We start from the raw sequence: 23,650 nt of genomic DNA on the forward strand, positions 1-23,650 counted from the left end.
GATGTGTGAATGTGGAGGGCGTAGCACATACAAAGGCCCAGGGGCAGGCGGGGGTGCGCCTGAGCAGTCGCCAGGATGCTCATAGGGTGCAACAAAGGGCAAGCAGGGGCTGGACCTCACGGAAGCTGTGGCGCCGTGGAGAGATGACGGGTCTTGTCCCAGGGCAATTGCAGTTTTAAGTGACATACTCTGTTCTCGTTTGGAAGCATGGTCTGCTTGGGGTGAACAGATGGGCGTGGGCCGGGAGGCAGGAAGAGCCATGAGGAGGCTGTTGCAGTTCCCAGGGAGAGAGATGGTGGCTGCAGCTCTCCCGGGGGGCCGTGGGGGGCGGCGGTGCCTGTGGGGAGAAGCGGCTCAGCTGGGGTCATGTTCGGCAGGACTGGTCCAGCCACCACGTTCCGGGTGTCATGCTCCCCTCCCCCGTCTGTCTCCCGCAGGTCCATGAACCTGGTCTACAAGGAGTCGGGGATGTTTGAAGGCATCCCCACCTATCGCTTCATGGCCCCCAGCACCCTGTTTGCCAACGGCTCTGTCTACGCGCCCAACGAGGGCTTCTGCCCGTGCCTGGAGTCCGGAATTCAGAACATCAGCACCTGCAGATTTAGTAGGTGCCGTCTCCGGTGGGAGGGGGACGGGTGGGCGCGTTGAGATCTGTCCCTGCCTGGTCTGCAGGATCTCTGGCCTCTTTACTCTTCCTAATCCCATTAGGCCGGAGAGGAGGCAGCAGAGAGAATCTGAAAAGAAAAAAATAATGCCGTGTAGGTCAGTTGCGGTCGTCAGGAATTCCCACCACCTCAGTGGCTTAGCGATGTCAATGCATCCTCTTAAACAGTTCCGAAGTCCCACGCAGTCCTCCGGCCTGGTGTCAGCGGGCTGTGCTCCTCTCTGGAGGCTGGAGGGGCGATCCTTGTGTTTGCCCTTCGGAGGCCTCCAGAATGCCGAGGCTCCTGTCCCCACCATCAGCATCTCTCTGATCAGCATCCCCATCTCTCCAATCCCACCTTCTGGCCTCATCTCTCCTGTTCCCTCTTCTAGTTTAAAGACCCCGGAGACTACCCCCATCCCGCACCCCCCACCACGTCCCCATGCCAGGATAATCCAGGCCATGCTCCCTGTTTTATTATTTAATTTTCTTTTATTGCTAAAGATTTTTATTTATGTATTTGACAGAGAGAGACACAGCAAGAGAGGGAACACAAGCAGGGGGAGTGGGAGAGGGAGAGGCAGGCTTTCCACTGAACAGGGAACCCGATGCGAGACTTGATCCCAGGTCCCTGGGATCATGACCTGAGCCAAAGGCAGAGGCTTTAACCCATTGAGCCACCCAGGTGCCCCTGTTCCCTATTTTATTTATTTATTTATTTTTGTAATTTTTAATTTTTAAAAAAGATTATTTATTTATTTGACAGAGAGAGAGAGATCACAAGTAGGCAGAGAGGCAGGCAGAGAGAGAGAGGGAAGCAGGCTCCCTGCTGAGCAGATGTGCAATGTGGGGCTCGATCCCAGGACCCTGGGATCATGACCTGAGCTGAAGGCAGAGGCTTAACCCACTGAGCCACCCAGGCGCCCCTCATTGGCGTATTTGAATTGGTTTGAATGTCATCCAGTTAAAAGGCAGCGCCTTAGTCACACTGGCCCCATTTCTGATGATCAGCATCGCGTGGGCCCAGAGACTTCTGAACGGGATGGCCTGCACAGAAGGACAGCATCTTCATTGGGGTAGAAGGGTCTTTGCTTCACTGGGAACAGGCTCTCTGCTCGGTGCAACCCCATGCACATACAGTGAAGCTATGATGATGGTCTCAGCACTCTGCCGGATCTGGCCTGAGCCAGCCTCTGCAATACCATTTCTTTCTGTACTTCTCCCACTTACTAGTTTTCAGCCCCATGGCCTGCTCCCTATTTCTAGAATACATCAGGTTTGGTCCCACCTCAGGGCCTTTGCATCAACCATTCCTCCTACCTTGAGAGTTCTTTCCCCAATTATCCATGTGGATCTGTGTGGATCATTCCCTCCCCTCCTTTTGATCTATTCAGAGGCCACCTCCTCCAGGAGGCCTGCTCTGATTTCCCATGCTAACATTGTCCCTCTTCCCCCACTCCAGCCCCTTCTTGCCCCTGCCAGCTGCTCTCTGTCATTTCCCCCTGTATTATGTTCTTGGTGTCCATCACTCCCTGAAATCACTGTGTATTCTGTTTGGCTAATTTATCATCCGTGTCCTCCCGCAGGCTGTAAATGTTGGCAGGGTGCTGTCCTCAGCTGCTACAATTGTGCCCTGTATGTAGTATTTGAATGTACGGGCGTGTGGGTGTACCCTGCCCTTAGGAAGTTGAGGCTCAAGGCTGGGACATGCCCAAGGTCACACGGTTGGTAGGACGAGAAGCCACTGCTCATTTGACCGGGTCTCGCCTTCTGGGGACCTCTTTGGCTACATATCCTGCTGGAGATGTCCAGCTGTAGTTTGCAGCAGGGTTAGGGGGACAGACTGTCAGGTCGGACGCCTCCCCAAGTTCAGGCAGAATGGGGTGCTCTGTAGGTGAAGGGTCTGGAGCTGGGGCCTGGAGGTGCCCTCCATGTCACCTCCTTGTGTGACCCACCTGGCCTTGCCCTGTTTAATTCTCCCGTCCCTGGGGTCTCTGGGAATTTCTGCTTGCGGGATGGGCGGAGACTGCCTGGCTGTGTGCTGCGGTTGTGGGGCAGGTGACAAGAGCAGCGGCCGCCTGCGCCGGAAAGGGCATCTCATGGTTTGAGTGCCGCAGAATTCCAGAGCAGATTCTTGCATTCGGCACAGCTCCGGAGCTCAGCTCTTGGGGGAAGCTGCCTTTCACGCCGGGTGCCAACTTGGTTTTCTTCTGGGCTTGCTCCACTGCCAGGCAGGGTCTCGCCTCTGGCTTGGGGCTCCCCCCTTTACCTCCAAAGACTCTTGCCAGAAGGGCCCACTTCGGACCTCCTCACTCCAGCCGGTGCCCCACGTTCACTCTGATTGGTCTGCCTTGCGTCCTGTGAGCCAATCACCGTGGCCCAGGGCGATGCTGATTGGCTAGGTCGCGTCACGCTCCGCCTCTGATTCCATGGGCGGGGCCAGTGCGTGCAAAGCAGGTGAGGGGAAGGTTGGTTCCAGAGTCCCGGTGTGGGACCCTGTGGGATCGGGAAGGAGGAGTGGGTGCCAGGCGGGCCCAATGTCCATCCACTTCAGAGGGCCGGGGAGGAGGCTTATACAGCCTCATCGTAGCACATCTGCCAAAATAACCTCAAAAGTACGAGGGAATTTTATTTTTATTTATTTTCTAAAGATTTATCTATTTTAAAAGGAGCAGGGAGGGGCGCCTGGGGGGCTCAGTGGGTTAAAGCCTCTGCCTTTGGCTCAGGTCATGATCACAGAGTCCTGGGATCGAGCCCTGCATCGGGCTGTCTGCTCAGCTGGGAGCCTGCTTCCCCCCCGTCTCTCTTTGCCTGCCTCTCTGCTTTCTTGTGATCTATGTCTGTCAAATAAATAAATAAAGTCCTTAAAAAAAACAGAAGGAGCAGGGAGGGGAGGAGCAGAGGGAGGGGGAGAGAGTTAGGAGCAGACTCTGCACTGAATGCTGGGCCTGACTTGGGTCTTGACAGACACCCCAAGACACCTCTCAGGCCCTGGCCTGATGTCCAGCAGCACAGCTTTGCCTGCCTTTGGCCTTTATGTGAGAAGAATCGTAGCATGTGCTCCCGTGTTCTCTCTGGCCTCTTCCACCCGTTGTGTCATTGGTGAGGTCCGTCAGCACTGGGCTGTCGTGGGCACGCTTTCGCTGCTGCGTGGCGTGCCTGCGTGGGAACTCCCCTTAGTCTCCTTACCTCTCCTGCCCTCAAGGGCAGCCGGGTTTCTATGTTTTGACCATGAGCCTAGTGCTGCTGGAATGTTCCCGTCCATGTCCTTCAGGGACCCTGTGTCTGCATGATTGTGACCTTCTGTCTGAAGATAAGGAATGCCATACATTTCCCTTGTAGGGCCTTGGAGATTTCTTGGACCCGGAGGACTCTCGCCCCTCACACTTCCCAGCGGCTCAGGGCCCTCAGAGTAGCTCGACAGACCTCTTTGCTGTAATCTGTGGTGACCCTGGGCAATTAGGTCTGGTTGGGCGTGCCATAAGGCTATAAATTAATGACCACTTATTACTCGTGCTGTTTTGACATATAATAGAGAGGAACGCATGCACATGCGCTTGCTGTTAAAAGAATAAGTGATGAGTGTGCTTACTGTCTGAGGCAAGGATTAAGGGAATGGACATTGGTCTGACCCACTGCGGGTGCCTCTGACCTTGGAGGCACGCTGGGGCTCCTTGGAGGTGCACCACCTTCAAGGGCCCAATGTGGTGACCGCCGCCCTTACTGAGGGTCTCCGTGAACATGGGGGGCCTCGTGTTCCCTCTGGTGGTCCTTTTTCATATCGGAGATGGGAGGATGGGAAAGGAGCTTTTCCAAATTGTAGGGCATTGTCCCTGGGGTGCTCAAGGTAGCTTCAAAGGTGCAAGGAGGTGGCTTTAAATGACACGAACTGACTTGGGAGAGAGGGCTTCTGTTTTCCTTTCGTGTTGCCCTCCTTCCAGTCACCCCCAAGAGGGAGTCTCTGTTGGCACTAAGAGGCCTTTTCAGCACCCATCTATCTTTTTAAAAGATTTTTATTTTTTAAATTGATATAGGTGTGTGTGTGTGTATTTAAAATATTTCATTTATTTATTTGTTAAATAGAGAGAGAGTGTGTGTGCACAAGCAGGGGGAGCAGCAGACAGAGGGAGAAGCAAGCTCCCTGCTGAGCAGGGAGCCCGATGTAGGACTTAATCCCAGGACCCTGAGATCATGACCTGAGCCGAAGGCAGATGCTTAATGACTGGGCCACCCAGGCATCCCTATTCATATTTTTGAAAGATTTTATTTATTTTTTTGTCAGAGAGAGAGAGGGAACACAAGCAGGGAGAGGGGAAGAGGGAGAAGCAGACTCCCCTCTGAGCAGGGAGCCTGACATGGGGCTTGATCCCAGGACCCTGGGATCATGACCTGAGCTGAAGGCAGCCGCTTAACCGACTGAGCCACCCAGGTGCCCCCCGTCTTTCCTTTTAACTGAAAAGAGTGCTCAAAGCCCCATGTGGGCAATGGTATCTGGTTAGAATATTCAACCTTCGTGGTTTCCGTTGTATTTATTTCTATATTCACTGTCTTGTTGGGGCAAGTGTTTGCCAGTTATGGCTTGGATAGAAAGTTCGACTTTAAAATATCGCTGTTTAAATAAAGCCATGGCATTTGGATCAGAGCAGCACATTGGATAATCACGCAGGGGGACCCAGGTGTGGCAAAACTGAAGAGGTACTTGGCTGAATGAATCAATGTCAAGAAAAAGGCAATGGGCGTTAAAGTCCTCCGGGAAAGATGAAATCAGGTGGCAGCGAAATCCCAGCTTTTATTTTAAACCAATGCTTGGTCTTCCTAAGAAAAGTAGAAAGAACCTAGATTTGAGGCTTCCAGAAACATAACACGGATCCTGGTCACCTGGCAGGTGGTGGACACACTGTTGGTTTTCGGGAAGGAGACCTCATGAGTTTTGTTGTCATTTTTCTTTTTTGTTGTTGTTGTTTTGAGGTGCAGTTCACATGACATAGAATTAAGCATTTTATTTTCTTTTATTTTTTAAAAGATTTTATTTATTTATTTGACAGATCCCAAGTAGGCAGAGAGGCAGGCAGAGAGAGGGAGATGCAGGCTCCCTGCTGAGCAGAGATCCCGATGCGGGGCGCGATCCCAGGACCCTGAGATCATGACCTGAGCCGAAGGCAGAGGCCCAACCCACTGAACCACCCAGGCGCCCCAAACTAAGCGTTTTAAAATGTATAGTTCAGTGGCATTTAGTACATGGACAATATTGTGCACCCACTGTCTCTGCCTGGTTCTGGAACATTCTGATCCTTCCAGAAGGAGACCCACACCTGTTAGCAGTCATTCCCCATCTCCTGTCCCCTAGCCACTGGCTGGCACAATGTGCGGGATTCAGTCTTTAGGATTTGCCTGTTCTGGGTCCTCATGGGTTTTTGAGAGAGGCTGATTTCTTTTCCTCATTAACTCGTTGTCCATCAGGCCTGTTGTCCGTGGTCCTGAGCACATGAGGATAGCTGGCGTTTGCCTTACTCGGTCAGTTGATGGAGAGGTTCGGCCTCACGTTTCTGGGTGTGAATTTCTCACACAGAGGGGCCCGAGTCAGCCCCTGTCACACTCGCTGGCGTCCATCCCGCAGAGCGGCTGCTGGGAGAGAAGGAGCAAAGCAGGTGTGTCTTCTCCCTTCCCGTGGATGATAGGGAGACCTGGCCGCCTGCACGCACCCCTCAGCGCCTCTGACAGCTGCCTCCTTGCCTGCAGGAGATGGTCTGGGCTGCCTGGCTTCGCGATCGAGGTGCTCCTTCCCCACCCAAGTTCAAAACTGGCCTCGACTTACCTTTTTATCCTCGACTCCCATAATTCGCCTCCACGTACTGTCTGTTCCATGTGCACTGTGCATTTCCCTGTCTCCCTGCCTTTGCTTCCGCCCAGCCTTCCACCTGGAATGCCATTCCCTGGCCTTCCCTGCCTGGCATAGTTTAACCATCCTCCCTTCCTTCCTGTGGTCTCCCCCACCCGAATCGGCAGCTCTCACACAACCACTCCTGCCGGCACAGAGCTTCCCAGTGCGTGGCGTCTCTCGGGCACTTGGTAAACATTTACGAACTGGAGGAAAGAGTTCTCTCTGTCTAGTTATTGCCATTGGCCTCTTGTCGTCATCTGGGAATTCTGCAGGCGGTGTCTGGGTTCTGTTGCCTGTGCCTCCCCAGGCCCTGGCATGATGCAGGCCTCTGGATGTGCCGATGCTCTCCATTGTCTGATGACCCCCTTTCCCCTTCTCTGCCTTCTAGACGCGCCCTTGTTTCTGTCCCACCCTCACTTCTACAACGCCGACCCGGTGCTGGCCGAGGCAGTGTTGGGCCTCCATCCCAACCAGGAGGAGCATTCCTTATTCCTGGATGTCCATCCGGTGAGCCTGTGCCTGTCAGCCTATGGAGGGGTGTGGAGGGAATTTCCCACTGGTGCCTCCTTGGCCCCCTTCTCTGCTCCCCACCCCTGTCAGGCACTGAGCTGTTCCAGGGTCGGGGTGGTGGGAAGCCTGGCTTTCCTTGGCATTGATAACTTCCATAGTATCAAGCCATCAGAGGTGCCTACTTTGCTCTGACTCCATAGTTCAAGGGGTTCATTATCTCTTCCCAAGGGAATTGTCTTTATAAAAGGACCATAAGATAGGAAATTAATTAGAACTATCAGTCTGCAAATTAGCCAGAGGAGCCCTCTGGCTGTGCCAGCGTATCATAAAGCTCTCTAGGTCCCGACAAGAGCCTGGGATATCTTGCAGATGAATCGGGTCCTGGGGAATTTGTTCTCTGTGACATGCTTTCTGCAGGTGGCAGCTAAGAAGGTGGCAGGCCCACGCATGTGGTCCTCCCGTGGGCCTGTCTTTACCAGGTTGTCTTATCTCCAAAGCTCTGCTACTGTAAAATGTGCCTGTTTGGACTTGGTGGCTTTTGCTGTTGATTAAACAGTCCTGCGGGTTTCTGTTGCCAGAGTGGACACTCATGGTCTTGCCCACAGGACTTTTTCAGAGCTCTTCGACATTCCACGTCGTTTTTCTGTGTGCTCAGATTTTCTGAGCTCCTGACTCGACCCCACTGGTCCCTGGCACTCCCCACCTGCCCCCGCTTTTCACTAAAAACACACGCTAGTTAAGCCAACGGTGACTGCACACACTTCACGTCCAACAGATGCTGCTTACACACTCATTCTGGTGCCGCCACGAGCTAGATGCTTCGACACGTGGCAACTCAATACACACTCACAGTGATCTGGGGGGCGAGCCCTGCTCCTCCCATTGTACAGATGGGGAGGCTGCGGTCCAGATAGGTTGCATGATATCGCTCGTAAATGGGATTGTTGGTGCACTGAGGAGATGTCCGTCCTGTCTTGTCGTGTTGCTTGGATTTTAGCAGTTAGCAGACACACTAGCAGCTCAGTAGGTGCGGGTTTGATAAATGACCAAGAGTAAGTAAGGGACGAAGCTGAGTTCAGACATGGGCCTTCTGATGCCCCCAGCCCCGTCCTGTGCTAACATCTGGTTAATTTTAATGAGGTTCATACCAATTAATTAAATTGATGGTAATTAATAAGTGTTCCATATTAAGTTTGTTCTTTATTGCTAGAAGTGTTATGACTTCTCTGTGTTGTCTTCACATTTTAGCCAGTTTTTAAGAGGGTTTTTTTTTTTAATTTTTGTTTTTTTAAAATTTTATTTATTTGACAGAGAGAGACATAGTGAGAGAGGGAACACAAGCAGGGGGAGTGGGAGAGGGAGAAGCAGGCCTTCTGCCAAGCAGGGAGCCCGATGTGGGGCTCGATTCCAGGACCCTGGGATCATGACCTGAGCCGAAGGCAGATACTTAACAACTAAACCCCTCAGGCGCCCCGAGAGTTTTTTGTTATAAAGCTACCATGGTTGTTTATATTCTTCTGTTTTAGTTCATTTTAATAATTAATTAATTAATTAATTTTTAAGGATTTTATTTATTAGAGAGAGAGAGAGAGAGATCACAAGTAGGCAGAGAGGCAGGCAGAGAGAGAGGGGGAAGCAGGCTCCCTGCTGAGCAGAGAACCTGATGTGGGGCTTGATCCCAGGACCCTGAGATCATGACCCCAGCCGAAGGCAGGCGCTTAACTGACTGAGTCACCCAGGTGCCCTATTTATTTTTTTTCAAGATTTGTTTATTTATCTGAGAGAGAGAGAGTGGGGTGGGAGGGACAGAGGGAAAGACTCCCCAGCGGCCTCCCCACTGAGCAGGGTGCCCAGCGTGCGGCCTGATCCCGTGACTCTGAGGTCATGACCTGGGCCATAATCAAGTTGGACGCTCAACTGACTGAGCCACCCGGGCGCCCCTCATTCACTTATTTTGTTGTCTCTCTCACTCTCTGCTGGCTTCTGGGGAATCCAGCAGGAACATGATCTCTGTTCTCACGGGTGACTCTCACTCGAGTGCTCGGCTCTCCCTGCCCCCTCCCCCCATGTTGAGGAACAGGCGGCCAAGATTGGGGGACCAGACGACGCCAGCAGGTGTCTTGTCCCAGCCACAGTAGGAACTGGCTTCCACGTCTTTTGTTCCAGGTCAGCTGGAGGCACGCAGGGAAAGGAAGTGGCCTTTTGGGTTTTGATTGCTGATTCGGGTACTTCCGGGGAGGAAGAGCCTGGGACCCATTCGCTGCCTGGGTGGCGTTAGCCCCGAGAGCAGATTACCTGGGGGGGGGGGGGCTCCTGTCCTGGAGGCTTCTCTTCCGGCCCTAAGAGCAGGAAGGGTGTGGTGAGGGGGTGTGTTCACGGGTCCCTGTTTTCGTTCTGTGGGGTGCTGGGGAGGGGTGGGGTTTTGCCCACGAAGGGGCCTCACGGCCCAGGAGGAGCCGGCCAAGGAGGGAAGGAAACACATTTCCTGGGGAAGGAAGTGGGCCCGGGTGGAGCCCCCAGACTAGAGAGGCTGTTCTAGAAAGAGGGGGTGGCGGTGGCAGGTTATGTCAGGGTCCCCGAGGTCACCCCCAAGTTTGCTGATTTGCTGGGGGGACTTGCAGGGCTCTGCATAAGGTGGGAGTCCCGGCTGGGATGGATTACAAAGGACACGAAGCTCCGTGGGCAAAGAGAAGGGCACAGGGAGTGAAGCCGGGGTCTGGGGGTGGTGGGTAGTCAGGCACAGGGCCCTCCCCAACGGCAGCCACACAGGACACACTGAATTCCCCCAGCAGTGAGCTGTGTCATCTCCCAGGGAAGCCCATTAGAGACTCAGCACCCTGGGTGTTCCCTGGGGTCCGCTCCCACCGGCTCCCTCTGCCTGGTGCCTTCCCAACTCCTAGACTCCCCCGCAGGAAAGCCGGCGGTCGGCATAAATCACGTTGTTTGTACAAACCATCCGGGCGCAGTGAGCTCTGCTTATCAGGGAGTCGGTGGGGGGCCCTCCCGGAATCCTGGTTCCCAGACCCCAGCCACCGGCCAGCCCAGCCAGCAGGCCTCTCTGAGGAGAACAGCCTCGGGCCTGCCGTGTCATCGCTTCTCCACACACGGGTGGACTCCCTCCCATCCCGCTGGCTTCTGGGGTTCAAGGTCTCCCCTGTTTCTCAGGAGCACGGCCTTTGCCTTGTCCCTCCTTGTCCCTCTGGGCCACTGGGGCCCGCCAGGCCTGCTTATCACAGAAGATAACGCCCTTTACCGCGGATGTACCTGATACTCACATGAGAATTGATGGCCCCTTGTGTGGGTATCTTGGGTGCCTGATTGGGCGCCACAGAAACTCTGGGAAGTGGGGAGAATTAGTCCCTTTTGCAGACGAGGAGATAGGCCTTGGCCGGAGAGGCGGCAGCTCTGGCCTCCTGACCTCGAGCCTCCGTCCCTTTCCGCTTCTGGAGCTCCCTCCCTGAGTTTGGTTGTACATGCATGTGTCCTTGCCTACTATTTACTTACTATTTAAAAAAAAATGATCTCATCCAGAAAAATCCCACAAACGTAGGTTCCTGTGACAAAGGAAGTTTCCTGTCCCTACCTCGTATCTGGAGATTAAAAAGTTCTCGAGAAAAAGAAAATTAAACCCAAGGGAAAACTATCATTAGGTTTGAGACAGGAAAAGTTGTGTGAGGAGGGTGACTTTTTCCATATGCAAATCTATTTTGTTTAGCTTGGAGGATGATGAAAACAGAATGTACTTCCCTGAGACAAATAATACATTATATGTCAATAAAATATGAATTAATTAAAATTTTAAAAATAAAAGGGAAAAATGAACAAAAAAAAAAAAAGGGAACAGAATGTACTATACCTAGGGATAGGTGGTGGATGAAAGGGGGCTTTGGGAAGCGTGTGTTTGCCTGGGAGGGGTGGGAGCTAGTGGGGGGGTCCCGGTGCCCACCCTCAGGGGCAGGACTGGGGGCCCCAGCGAGCCCAGGCCCCTCTCTGTGCTTCTTCCCACAGGTCACCGGGATTCCCATGAACTGCTCCGTGAAATTACAGCTGAGCCTGTATATCAAGGCAATCAAAGGCATCGGGTGAGTGGCTCTGGGAGTGGGGGCCTGGGTCACAGGGATGGGGGGACTGCAGTGACCCTTCCCAGGGACCAGCAGGTGGGGAAGGAGACGGTCCTCCTGGATGTGGGGTCTGTTCCCCACTCCGGGATCCTGGTTTTGTCTCTCAACATCTGTCCCCCAAATTCACCAGACTCTTCCATCCAGGCAGTTTCCTACTCAACAGAAAATTGAAAAAAAAAAAAAAAAAAAAGTCCTGGCAAGAGCGAGGATTGGAACATGGAAATGAACCAAATAGTCTTTTAAAGCAAAGACTCTTTGCTTTATGGAAGGCATTTTTTTAAGCCCCGATTTTCTTCTTGTTGCTGTTTGTTTCGAATAATGGCCTTTTTGGGATGTAATTCACGTGGTGTAAAACTCACCCCTGCGATTCAGCGATTAGTAGCGTGTTGGGAGTCATGCACCCCTCGCTACGGTGAGCTGTAGAACATTTCCCTCCCTCCGCACACACCCCAGTAGCCGTCACTCCCCCTCCCCCAGCCCCTGGCGTCCCCTCATCTACTTGCTGTGTCTCTGGATTTGCCTGTCCTGGACACTTCCTATAAAGGGGATCTTGCATGCACGAGGTGACCTTTTGCATCTGGCTTCTTGCTCTCGGCCTCACGTCGGCAAGGCTCAATCAGGCTATAGCTGATGTCTCCACTTCTTCTCCTTCGTGGCAGGATCGTAGGCCAGCGTGTGCGTTGGGCAGGTTTTATCGTTCCCTGGGTGGAAATTTGGGTTTTTCTCGGTTTGGGCCATCCTGAGTAATGCTGCCAGGACCGTGCGTGTGTAGATTTCTGTGTGGACGCGTGCTTTCCTTTGCTTTGGGTGGACACCTGGGACCATAACTGCTGGCTCATTCAGCAAGGCCACGCTTAGCCACTGGAGGGGCCGCCGGACTGTTCTGTCCAGCAGCTGCCTCGCCGACCTTCCCGCCAGCGGTGTGGGAATGTCCCAGCCTCCACGCCCCATCCTGTGGGCAGGATGCGGGGTTGTGATGGAGCTGGGCGAGAGGGCGCACTGATTTACTCGTTATGGTGGCGTCTGGGATCTGGGTTCTGTTTTTTTTTTTCCCCCTAAGCATATTTGAAATCGTTTCATGAAAAAAATTCCCCTAGGAAGAGTTCTGGGCTGCAGGAATGTGAGCGTCTCTTCAGCTTTGTGCAATGCCTTTCAGCTAGAGAGAACACGTTCCTCTCTCTCCCTCCCCCGGGTTTTTATTCATGCATTGTGAGGCTGCCAGAGGGTTTGCTCCTGGAGGAGCTGGGGGTAGTAAAACGGTCTGCCACCCACCAGCCTCTGGCTCTGGGGCCCATCACGGCTTTGGGAGGGGAGGTGTGTGACAGGTGACTTGGGAAACCCAGGGAGGCTGGGTGGGGAGGGCGGGGCTGAGGCCCCTGCCCCCTCTTCCCCCTGCCCCGGGAGCTCCTGCCAGTCGTGGCCCTTCCCATGCGTTTTCAAATGCATTTTTCAAAATCTGGATTTTAACAGGGTCTCTCTCAATGTTCACTTGTTGGAAGTGAATGTGAATTCTTTTTTTTTTTAAAGATTTTATTTATTTATTTGACAGAGATCACAAGTAGGCAGAGAAGCAGGCAGAGAGAGAGGGAGAAGCAGGCTCCCTGCTGAGCAGAGAGCCCGATGCGGGGCTCGATCCCAGAAACCTGGGATCATGACCTGAGCCGAAGGCAGAGGCTTTAACCCACTGAGCCACCCAGGTGCCCCGTGAATGTGAATTCTTGACAAAACGCTGTTCAAGCCAGTGGTACACTTGGGCCACTGGATTCTGCCTGCTGGTGACCCCGGGCCTCTCCCCTGACCTCTCTGGGCCTCTGTCCCCGTCTGTTCGGCACGGGCTACGCAGCCGTCTGACCTCCCCTTCTGGCTGGAGCAGTGGCCTCGAGGGAGCGGGTCTAACAGCAGCGCCTCCTGCCGTCCCCGAGGGCCAGTGGGCATCGGGTGTGGGAGGTGTGGGACGAGGCCAGAGACTCAGCTGAGCTGTTTGCCTGTGGCTCCTCTGGGGAATTTGGGGGCTGTTTGCCCACGAGATAAAGGCAGGAGGGTTGCATGCTATTTGCATTTAATTTACATCCGCTCTTACAGACTCAGATAACAGAGGCCAGCGCGGACCCTCCGTTGTATTTCTGTGACTTCTCTGCAGGTGATGCTGTGTAAATTCATTTCACGGCACAATCCGTGGCTTAGTGGGGGACCGAGTGCGTTCCACTTCCCCTCTGTCCAGCTGTGTCTTCTTTAAGCAGAAAACCCCCACCCCCGCCCCGCCCAATAGCTGCAGAATATTTTCGTCCATTTGTTTGCTAGGATTTAACAATGACAACGGTAACAGACTTGAAGCGCTTTCTGTATGGTGGGAGTCCCTCTAAGCACTTTGCTCATGTTACTGCATTTAAAACAATAGAGCCCCATGAGACTGCCTGTGTCGTCCCCACTTTACAGTGGAGACCCAGAGAGGGCAGGTAACCTGCCAGCGGTCACACCGTTAGCTAGTAAGTGTTGTGTCAGGGGTCCCCAAGACCACTCTTAGGTTCCATGATTCGGAGGGAAGATTCACAGGACCCAGCACGTAGTCGTACTTGTGGCTGTGATTCATTACAGCAGAAGGATTCTAACAAAATCAGCAAAGGAAAAGGTGCATGGGGTGAAATCTGGGGCTTGGGGTGAGGGGGTCCGGGCAGAGGCTTCTAGAGCCCTCTCCCAGGAGAGTCACACAGGATCCCCTTACTGCCTGCAGCGATGAGTTGTGACGATACCTGTGAAGTGTTTTCTACCAGGGGAGCCCATTAGAGACTCAGCGCCCAGGCCCAGCCTGTTTATTGGGGCTGGTCACGTAGGCGGCCTCTGTCTGGTACGGGCCCAGATTCTAGACTCTCCCAAGGAATGCAGGAGGCGAGCCTAAAACCTATTGTTAGTTAGCCGGGTGCATTGCCATCCCGAATAAATTTGGGGTTTTGTTTCTAAAGGGAACGGATGGACATCAGCCAGGCCCATGGCAGCCCCCACCTTGTAGGAAATGTGAGTTTTTAATTCAAAAAGATAGGATCAGATTGTCAGGTTACTCCCTGCCAGGAAAAGCCCATTACTCAAGCCTGCACCAATCTAGCGGCAGCAACATCAAATCCCTCTTGTTCCCGGAGCTTGGGATCACGTGTCCCAAGCTGCCTCACGGAAGACACGCCGGCAAAAACTTCTCACTTGCTTTGTCTCGCTTATTTCCAGGCAAACGGGGAAGATCAAGCCCGTGGTCCTGCCGCTGGTGTGGTTCGAAGAGGTGAGGCTGCCTCCGGCTGCCTGCGTGGACGCCCTCAGGCGCTGAGTCTGGGACTCCAGGCAGGAGCCGGGGTGGGATTTGGAGGCAGGTGGCTCTTGGGGGTGGGGGGGGGCTGGTTGCCGGAATGTGGGATGTAGAGCGATCTGTGAGAAGCTCCACGAGGCCCCAGCACGCCCTATCGATTATCCCGCTGCCGATAGGATCCCTTGGGTGAGGAAGGCAGAAGCTGCCTGACATAGTACGGCCCTGGCCCAGGGTGTAATTTTCTGAATGGGCTTGACCACTTCTCCTGAGAGAAGGGAAGCTGCTTCTCAGCGCATCAGCTTTTTACTTGAAAACTTTTTTCCTGGCTTTCCGGGGTTCCTTCTGGCAGAGGGCTTTTCAATCAGGCAGAGCTATAACATCCGAAGGGACAGCCTGCTCACATCACAGTCTGGGCGGTTGGTGGGAGGCGGAGCTCTGCCATAGGGACACCCAGGCTCCTGCTGTCCTGTAGTCCCGCCCCCCCCCCCCCCCGGAGATCCTCTGAACCCTTTCCTTTCCAGGAACTGGGATCCAGGTGGAGAGAATCCCGTGGCAGGTGCCTGTGGGCCAGGCAGGAAGTTGTAACCTACTGGGCCCACATCCCATTGGCCAGATGGGATCACGTGGCCTCACCCAGCTGCACAGGAGTCTGGGAAATGTAGTCCCGTCGTGTGCCCCCCCCAACCCCCCCCCCAAGGAAAAGGAAGCCCCCGCCCACAGGCTTCATTGCAAGCTCTGGACTGTGGTCTTGAGATCTGGAAGGGGTGGGGGACGGGGATGTGGCGTGGGGCAGCATCTGCACCCCAGGCCTGCTGGGTATGGCGCCAGCCCATTCATTTGTCATTCTCCATCCCCAGAGCGGGGCAATGGAAGGTGAGCCCCTGCAGACCTTCTACACCCAGCTGGTGTTGATGCCCAGTGTGTTGCACTATGCCCAGTACATCCTCCTCGCCCTGGGCTGCGTCCTGCTGCTCATCCCTATCATCCACCAGATCCGGAGTCAAGTAGGTGGTGGCCAGAGTGAGGCTTGGGCTGAACGGCCCATTGCTTGCCTGCTGGGGGAAGGTGGGGCGTGGGGTCCTCTGGGCATCCCTCCAGTCGTCTCCGCGGACACCCTCAGCCCTGAGCCCACCTTGGGCAGCGGTCCTGGGTCTCTGCCTGGGGCAGGGGAGCTGTCACTGCATGCTTACCTCTCTTGCGTCCCGCATTGCCACTTCTCTGCGGGTCCTGGGAGGCCTGGGGACCCTCTCTGGGAGGGGCTGCTGGTAGGGATCTGGGTAATGAGACCTGGTACTTGAATGGTTTGTTCATCAAGTCAGCACCTGTTGGGTGCCACTCTCTGCCAGGTGCAGGGCAGCTAGCCTGAACAAGACAGACCCATGCCCTGCTCTGGGGGAGCATGGCATTCTAGTTATGGAGATGGATGAAAACCGAGGGAACAGAAGAGGCAATTTTGCTGATGATAAAGATAATAGAAAACATGACAGACAAGGTTAGTGCTGTCCAGTAGAAATACGTGAGCCGTGGGTGAGCCATTTACATTTTGCAATAGGCACATTAAAGTAAAAGAAATCAATTTTAATCGTATATTTTGTTTCACCCGGATAGGTCCAAAGTAGGACATCAACATTTACACATAAAAATAGAAAATATATAAAGTATATAAAAAATATAAACGTAGCTATATTTTACATTATTTTTTCATGTTAAGTCTTTGAAATATGGTGTGTATTTTACACTTACATCAGGTCTTGATTCAGACTCACCCATTTTAAAGACTTAATAGCCATATATGGCTCCTGGACTGGACATCATTGTGTTCAGGAGGGTTGGGGACGCTATAGAGAGAGTGTCGGGAAAGGCTTCTCTGAAGAGATAGAATTTAGGCTTGGATGGGAATGCTGTTGAGATACTCAGCACAGACTCACAGAAGTACTCCAAGAGAAGGAATGGCCAGTGCAAAGGCCCTGAGGCAGGGGTGGCTAAGGCATGTCCGGAGGGCCCTTGGGCCCCCATGGCACCTGATTTCTTGCTTCAGTGTTGGCAAATGGGTCTTCCACTTTCTCCTCTTTCTCGGGGAGCAGCTTGCATGCCTGCTTACTTGCTTGCTGGGGTAACCATAAACCTTCCTGGGCTCTTAACTTGGGTGTCAGCCCCTTAACCAGATTTGCCTTCCAAATTCCCCATCCTGTAGGGAGAAAAGTTTGCCCTGGTGCAAGGGTGCCAGGGCCCATGAGCTCTCACCATGCCACTGTTCTGGTGTTTGAGCTCCTGGTGACCGATGAGTTTAGCCAGCCTGTTGGGGGCTTAGGGAGACTGGACTGAGTGGGACTGGCTCTCCAGGGAGCATAAGGGAACTCCCTATAGTTCTTGGCCTGATTTATGCTGGCAGGGCAGAAAGGACTAGAAGCCAAGGCTCTCAGCCTGAGAATCCTTCCTTGGGTATTTCCACTGCCACCGACAGGGGATCCCAGGTGAGGGACCCGTCCTGGTGAGGGACCGGCCCAGGGGAGGAGGAGGCCAGAGCAGCCTCCCCATCTTCTGTCTCCTCTGTCTCTCCTGAGTGTCCATCAGGAGTGGGAGGGGAAAGGAGAGTGAGGAAACCCATGAAACCACTGGTAGGACCCCTTCCCTCCAGGCCTCAGCCCCAGGTCAGTGTGCGGCCCCCAGACGCAGTAAGGATGGCTGTTTCCCTGAGGACGCAGCTGAGACTTCCTCCCCACAGGGGGCACCGGAGGTCACATAGTGGAAATTGATTCCGCGACTTTTTTTTTTTTTTTGGGCAGGGAAGCTTAGCAGAGCTTAGGCCTCACATATTTTTATGTTATTTGTCCTGATTTTTTAAAAAAAAGAGATCATATGCTGACGAACTCAACATATTTTAATTTCCCAGAAATTTTTCTTCTTAAGTCTTTCCTTTCAAATAGCAAGACTTTTCACAGAAATTTCTGTTTCGGGCCGATTTAAAGTGCCACCTGCTCGGCCCGCTGGTTCTTGGCCAATGCGCCTTGCCCACGGTGGCCCATCTCCCCACCTTGGTTCTGGTGTCCAAACCCTAGTCGTTCAGGTGGCCAGGCCCTTGCCTGCGGGGCTCGTCCGTCGGACCGGGCGCGTTTCCTGAAGGCATTTCTGTCTCTGGGGAAGGGCACCCGGTCTCCACGTCTCCGCATCTCCAGGCGTTAATGGTTTATTGGACTTAACACCCTGCTCCTTGCTTTCTGGAAGCTGAAGAAGCGCGTCAACCTTTCGTGTTTGGCTACAGTGTCAACTATAAATTAGCTTGGTTATCTTCTAGGAGAAATGCTATTTATTTTGGAGTAGTAGTAAAAAGGGCTCAAAGGATAAGGAGGCCATTCAGGCCTATTCTGAATCCCTGATGACATCAGCTCCCAAGGGGACTGTGCTACAAGAAGCAAGATTGTAGGTGGGTACCAGGTAACGCCGCGCGGCCCCCTCCCCTCCCCCCTCCCCGTAGCGAGTAGGACTCCGGTGGCTCGAAACTCTTTGGATCTTACTCGTGTCTTCAGCTTAAACCGCACCTGGAGTGTCTGCAGACTCAAAACTCGTATTGCCCATTTTTGCTTTCAGAGTGATCGGCAGTTTCTTTGGTCCCAGGCATGGTAGGAGGCGGAGGGGGGTGGCGCTCTGGGGGCTGCTGTCTTATTTGCGAGGTTGTCTTAGGAAGCTAGGATCGGGGTTCAAGCCAGCTGCTTCTCTGACCTCTGGTGCGGTGGACTTCTCCGGGAAAGCTGGCTCCGCGTGCAGACCCCCGGACATCCTTCTGGACCCTCTGGAGTAGAATCATGGGTGGAGCCCTGGAATATGTATTTTAATGGACACCCCCAAGAGGGTTCTGGTGTAGATGATCCCGTGTTTGAGAAACAAGAGTCTAAATAAATCTCGGATCGGGGCGCTTGGGAGGCTCAGTCGCTTGAGCGTCTGACGCTGAATTTTGGCTCAGGTCATGATCTCAGGGTCCTGAGATCGAGCCCCGCATCAGACTCGGTGCTGCGTGGAGCCAGCTTGGGATTCTCTCTTTCCCTCTCCCTCTGCCCCTCTCCCTCGACCCCCATCCTCCATCCCCTTTCACATGTGCTCTCTCTCTCTGAAACAAAACAAAACAAAAACCCCCCTGCAAACCCGAATTAAATCAATACATCAATAAATCTGGGATGACCAAGAAAAAGAGAATTTGAGCATCAACTGAGCGCCTGCTGAATACTGGGCTTCAGCCTGAGGGTAGGCTTGCCAGATAGAGCAAAGACGCACAGGTCCGCTTATCCTCCCCACCCCCACAACCAAGAAACAACAACAAAAGGATAATGTCAGGTAAACTGAATTTTAGGGTAGGTGTGTTCCGTGCAGTTACTGGGACATGCGTATACTGAAAACTCAGTTGTTTACCTGACATTCAGATTTAACTGGATGCCCTGATATTATCTGGCAATCTACCTCCAGAAGAAGCAGGCTCGTGCCTGCGGGAGTTCGCCTTCCTGGCTGGGATCCGTTAGGTCTGAGGTCTAAGTCCTGCTCGGGGATGTGGCTGGCGGAGACCTGGGCCCTAGACTTTGGTGTCGGACAGGGGTGAGTCACTCTACAGTCGTACCTGTGACAGATGGCTGTTACCTTGGTTTCTCAAAAATGGGCTGCCCCCTCGAGCTTCTGGGGCCAAATCTGCTTGGGTTTAAGTAGCTTTCTTGACAGCCACAGAGCGCGGGTGAGGCAACAGCCGTGCTCTTTGGGGCTAGTTGGCTGCCTCCGCTTTGCTTCGATTGCCAGGGCTGGAGGTGGAAATAAAAGAGAAAATGCAAAGTCGTGGGCTCAGCAGCTGCCAGCCCTGTGAGCAGGGAGGGACAGCTGTACCCCCAGCCAGGCTGGGGGTGGGGTGGCTCCTCCTGCCAACTGGGGAGTAGGAGGGAGGGGCGTGAGTGCGTCAGGACTGAACATGCCCCGGATACCCTCCTTGAGGACACAGTCCCTGGGCTCGGGAACAGGGTGTCCTAGCTGGACGCTAGTCTCCCTTTCCTTCCTTGTCTCCCCAGAATCCCAGGATGCCTTATTGTGTACAGCTTGCCTTCTGGGGACCCCTGCCCCCTTCTCGCCACGATTCCCTTCTGTGGAAACTTGCTGGGCATTCTCGGGGGGCAGCGGAGGGTTCCTCAGAGGTAGAGAGGGCCTTATTCCCTTTTAGCACAGATAGGGCTGGTGGTTCTGTGAGGTCAGAGCCCTGGGCTGCCAGGGACACGGCCAGCATGTCCTGCTGCACCCCTTCCCCCATAAGATAAAACCAAAACCTGGGGTCTCCTATTTATTTATTTATTTGGGAAGTTTTTGACTTAGAGATTCTACAGCCCTGCCTTCTGGAAGGCAGCTCAGCCTCCACACCAGTGTGCTTGGGGAACACAGTGTCCTGTCATGTCCCATAGGATTTGGTTTGGGGTGGGAGGCAGGCACCTGGGAAGTGACCAGTGGTCCTGGTGACCTAGAATCCCTGCATGGTGGTCTCTAGCCTATGCTGAGCCTAGGTGTGGGTCCCCCCAAATCTTGCCTTGCACCTGAGCATGGGAACAGTCTTGAAGGGCTGCCTTGTTTGGGGAAAGCAGGAAATGGGGCCTGCACTAGCCAAGAAGAGCATTTTTATGTCAATAAGAAAGACATCCATTTTGTGCAGACCTGGCCTGCTTGAGGGCAGAGGGTTTGGCAAATGGAGGCTGACAGCGCATTCATAGCACCCTTGGCTAGGCTCACTTGTGCAGTGAACATCTTGGGCAACTGTACACGGAAGCCCTTCAGGGAAATGTTCCTGGACCGTTCCTACCTTCTCATTAATTTCTCTCTGATTCCAAGTCCTCACTCCTCAGGCAAACTAAGGTGGAAGGGAAGAGGAAGAGGAGGAATCTGGTTCATGTTCTGGTTCCTTGGGGATTTGTTACATGTGTCTTCCTTGGGATAGACCAGGGGGTCTTTTCAGTTTGGGACTAATTTTCCTTTTTACTTCTGAGCAAGGCTTTCTTAAGCTGTGGCTGTTTGGGTCAAGCTGCTGAGCTTGTGACCACCCTAGGTGTCCCACACTGCCTCTCTGTGGTGGTGTGTTATGGGGTAGGCTGGTCTCACTCTGGCCTGGCCTCGTTGTACCCCCCATTCCTGCCCCTGGCTTGAATGGGCTCAATCCCGAAAGCCTTAGAAATGTCTCAGAGGGAGAGGGGCCAGAGTCCAACCCTTCCCCGCCCTCTGTCCTGCACAGAGTGGGGGTTTTAATTCTCTTCACCGCCTGGAGAAGCAAGCCCTTGGGATTACAAGTGGGCCAGGGTGCTCAGGATATCCCAGCCCCAACTGCCGCTGGGAGGCCTCTCCCTTCTTCAGGGGAAGGAAGGCATAGGGCTCAGAGGGATGAAGAACCCGGTCTCTGCCTCCCCACCCGCCCCCAGTTCTTATCATCATTGTCTTTAACGACTTGGTTGAGAAACTTAAAAAAAAAAAAAAAAAAAAAAAGATAAATTACAGCATCTGCCGTTCCTTGTCACCCAGACTCAACAACATGAATTGTGAACATTCTGTTCTGGTTCACCTTTTCCCCCAGAGGCCGTCCTTGCCAGGAATTTGGTGTGTAGGCTTTTCCCCTCTACGTCTGTATAAATATATCTGGGAACAATAGAGGATTAAAGCAATTCTCATGGGTCCCTCGGCCACTGGCTTTTTGCCTCAGCAGGTCTGGGGTTGTGAAAGCTGTCCAGGTTCAATGCCATCTTGTGATGCTATTTAAAAAATGCACTCCCCGGTCGGTGGACATTTAGCTGGTTTCCAGTTTCGCTGCTCACAGTATTGCAGAGAAGGCCTGGAGCCCTTGCTTTGCCCTGCTCACTGTGTTAGGCAAGTGCCTTTGGGCCTTGGTTTTCCCACCTCGGAAATGGGGTGAGGGCAGGGCACGATGTTGTGCAGTGAGAGAGGACGCCCTCGTAACTGCATTTCAAGGGTCCGTACGTCACTCCAGCTTTTTCTGATCTCGAGCTTGATGAATGGGTGTTTCTGATGGGGGACGTGGAGGGGGTTGTCTCCTCGCCGGAGGATGTGGGTGCAGGGCCAAGCGTGGGGCTGGGGATGCGGGTGGGCCTCCCTGATCCGGCTCCGCGATCCAGCTCCTGTCTTCCTCCTCAGGGTCCTGGAGATGCCACGAGCCAGCCCAGCACGGCCGCCCAGCCAGACCGGCTCCCCGGCCCCTGTACCCCGCTTCTTCAGGACTCTCTTAGCGGACAGCCCACCAGTCCTAAAGTCTGAGCCCCCCCAGTTGCCACACGCATGTCCACACACTGCACACCCCCTAGCACGTGTACATGCATGCGTGCACGGACGTGTGCAGGCACACTCAGGGATGGAGCTGCTGCTGAGGAGACTCGGAGAGCTGGTCAACGAGGACTGTCTGGAACCTTCCGTCCAAGTGACCCGCAGTGCCGTGGGCACTGGGTCCCCTCCCTTGAGAGAGCCCAGCCTGACCTGCTCATCCAGGGGGCCCCCGGCGCCTGCTGCCTCCTCCCCCACAGCGCCCTCTCCACCAGTCACGAGATACTGCAGCCCCCGCTTGGTGGCTCAGCCGCACGGGACAGGCCTTTTACTCTGAGGGGCCGGCTACTGTCCCCAAACCCAGCCCGGGAACACAGACTTCTCATGCCAAAGCCGTATGGGCAGGGGGCTGCCCAGTCCTGCCCAGACCCGGAGCTTTGGCCCTCATCCATCCGTCTGGGCTGGGGGTGAGGCCCCTTCACACAGGCCTCAGTAAACACGTGAGCTCGAGATGCGTCTCAAGGCTGCTCCAACTGTCTCCTCATTCCCCAAGCAGACGTTGATCTCCCTGAAGTCCGCACGGGCGGGGACTAGGCTTGGGTGCCTGGGGTCCCCTTCCTCCAGCCTAAACTGACGTCTTCCTGTATACTGAGCCGGCCACTCCCCGCTGGGGGTGGTGGGACGCTCCGCCCCAAGCTGCCCCCCGCGAGGGCCCTCGGCTCTTAGGTGCCGGGGCAGAGGTGCGGAAGCCTAGCCCCATCAGTCCGGGGGTCCGGTCTGGTCGGGTGGGAGACCCATCCACCCGCGACTCCCGCTCTGGGGCAAGCCTCAGCCTCTTTTCTACCGCAACAGAAGTGAAATTTATCATCTTTTAAAAGTAATTCACTATTGAAGTAATAAACCTTTTTTAAAAGTTAAAGCTCGAGTCTGTGACAGCGTGTTTGTGGGGGAGCGGGGAGCTTCCTGGGAAGTTCTGGGCTCTTAGTCAGTAGCTCCTTTCTGGTAACTGCCAGGAGCAGCTGGGCTGCTGACTTGCCTTTCTATTGTTTTAAAATTTCAACCTTGTTTATATTTAACATTTTATATAAATACTGCATGAATGCAGTTCTCGTTTAGAAAGAGTAGGCTCTCAGGCGGCTGTGACTCGTGTCCCAAGGTAGCCTGCCACTTTGGCATGGAGCCTGGCTAGGCTTTTTTTTCTGTGCATCTATATACAAATCGAGGTGCCTGTAGGAAATGCTCAGTATTGTTCTGGGCTTTTGCTTTTTCTTGTTACGGAAGAAGCAGAAAAGAGCAGTGCGTAACACAAAGTGTGGGAGCCAGACGGCCTGGGTTTGAGTCTGCGCTCTGCACCTTACCACTCGTTGTCACTTCAGGCAAGTCGTTTGACAGCTCTGTTTCGGGAGTGGAGAAAGTAGCTGGTTTGTTGGAGAGTGGCACTGTGCGGATGCAGGGACGTGGGACATGGAATGCTTCTAGAACACAGCTGGCACATGGGAAGGGCTATATAAATTGGCCATCATGACCCTTCCTGTGACGATTTGTCATTCTTGGTTTTTTTCCCCACCCAAGAGGACCCTCCAGCTGTTCCTGTCTTGGACACCCTTTTCTGCTCCTCATTATTGTAAATGCAGCACAGTTTCCCAGGTACAGATGCTCACACAGTCCCTCTTGATGCACATCTAAGCTGTGTCCAGTTTTCTCTTCCTGCAAACACAGCATTCTGAAGGTCCGTCCTTCATCTGCGCTCCGTGGGCAGCGCCCGGGGAGCTGGGATGTGTCGCTGCTGCACGGGCCCTGGCAAGCTGTCTCTGGCCCAGGTGCATAGGCAGAGCCCCACCGTCCCTTGGGTGCCCCTTCAGCCTTCTGCCACTCCGGGGTGGCCCCCAGCGGGGATCAACAGAAGCCAGGGTCAAGTAGGCACA

General features: G+C 53.9%; 1 protein-coding gene across 2 annotated transcripts in view; it reads left to right on the plus strand.

Annotated features, from left to right (window-relative positions):
• The window catches only part of LOC111156379 (scavenger receptor class B member 1), a 68,924-nt gene extending 46,286 nt beyond the window's left edge, over positions 1-22,638 (plus strand). The window contains exons 7-13 of one of the 2 annotated variants that reach the window (XM_022517212.1): positions 438-604; positions 6,913-7,031; positions 11,043-11,116; positions 14,372-14,423; positions 15,305-15,451; positions 17,743-17,871; positions 21,603-22,638. In XM_022517212.1, the coding sequence (XP_022372920.1) occupies positions 438-604; positions 6,913-7,031; positions 11,043-11,116; positions 14,372-14,423; positions 15,305-15,451; positions 17,743-17,871 (688 nt within the window). In that variant the 3' untranslated portion in view covers positions 21,603-22,638. The remainder of the gene's footprint in view (positions 1-437; positions 605-6,912; positions 7,032-11,042; positions 11,117-14,371; positions 14,424-15,304; positions 15,452-17,742; positions 17,872-21,602) is intronic. The other variant, XM_022517213.1, reaches the window with a different exon arrangement.
• Positions 22,639-23,650: the final 1,012 nt, after the last annotated feature.

Source organism: Enhydra lutris, unplaced genomic scaffold, assembly GCF_002288905.1.
Source record: "Enhydra lutris kenyoni isolate GAN:26980312 unplaced genomic scaffold, ASM228890v2 scaffoldscaffold46, whole genome shotgun sequence".
Lineage (NCBI taxonomy): Eukaryota > Metazoa > Chordata > Mammalia > Carnivora > Mustelidae > Enhydra > Enhydra lutris.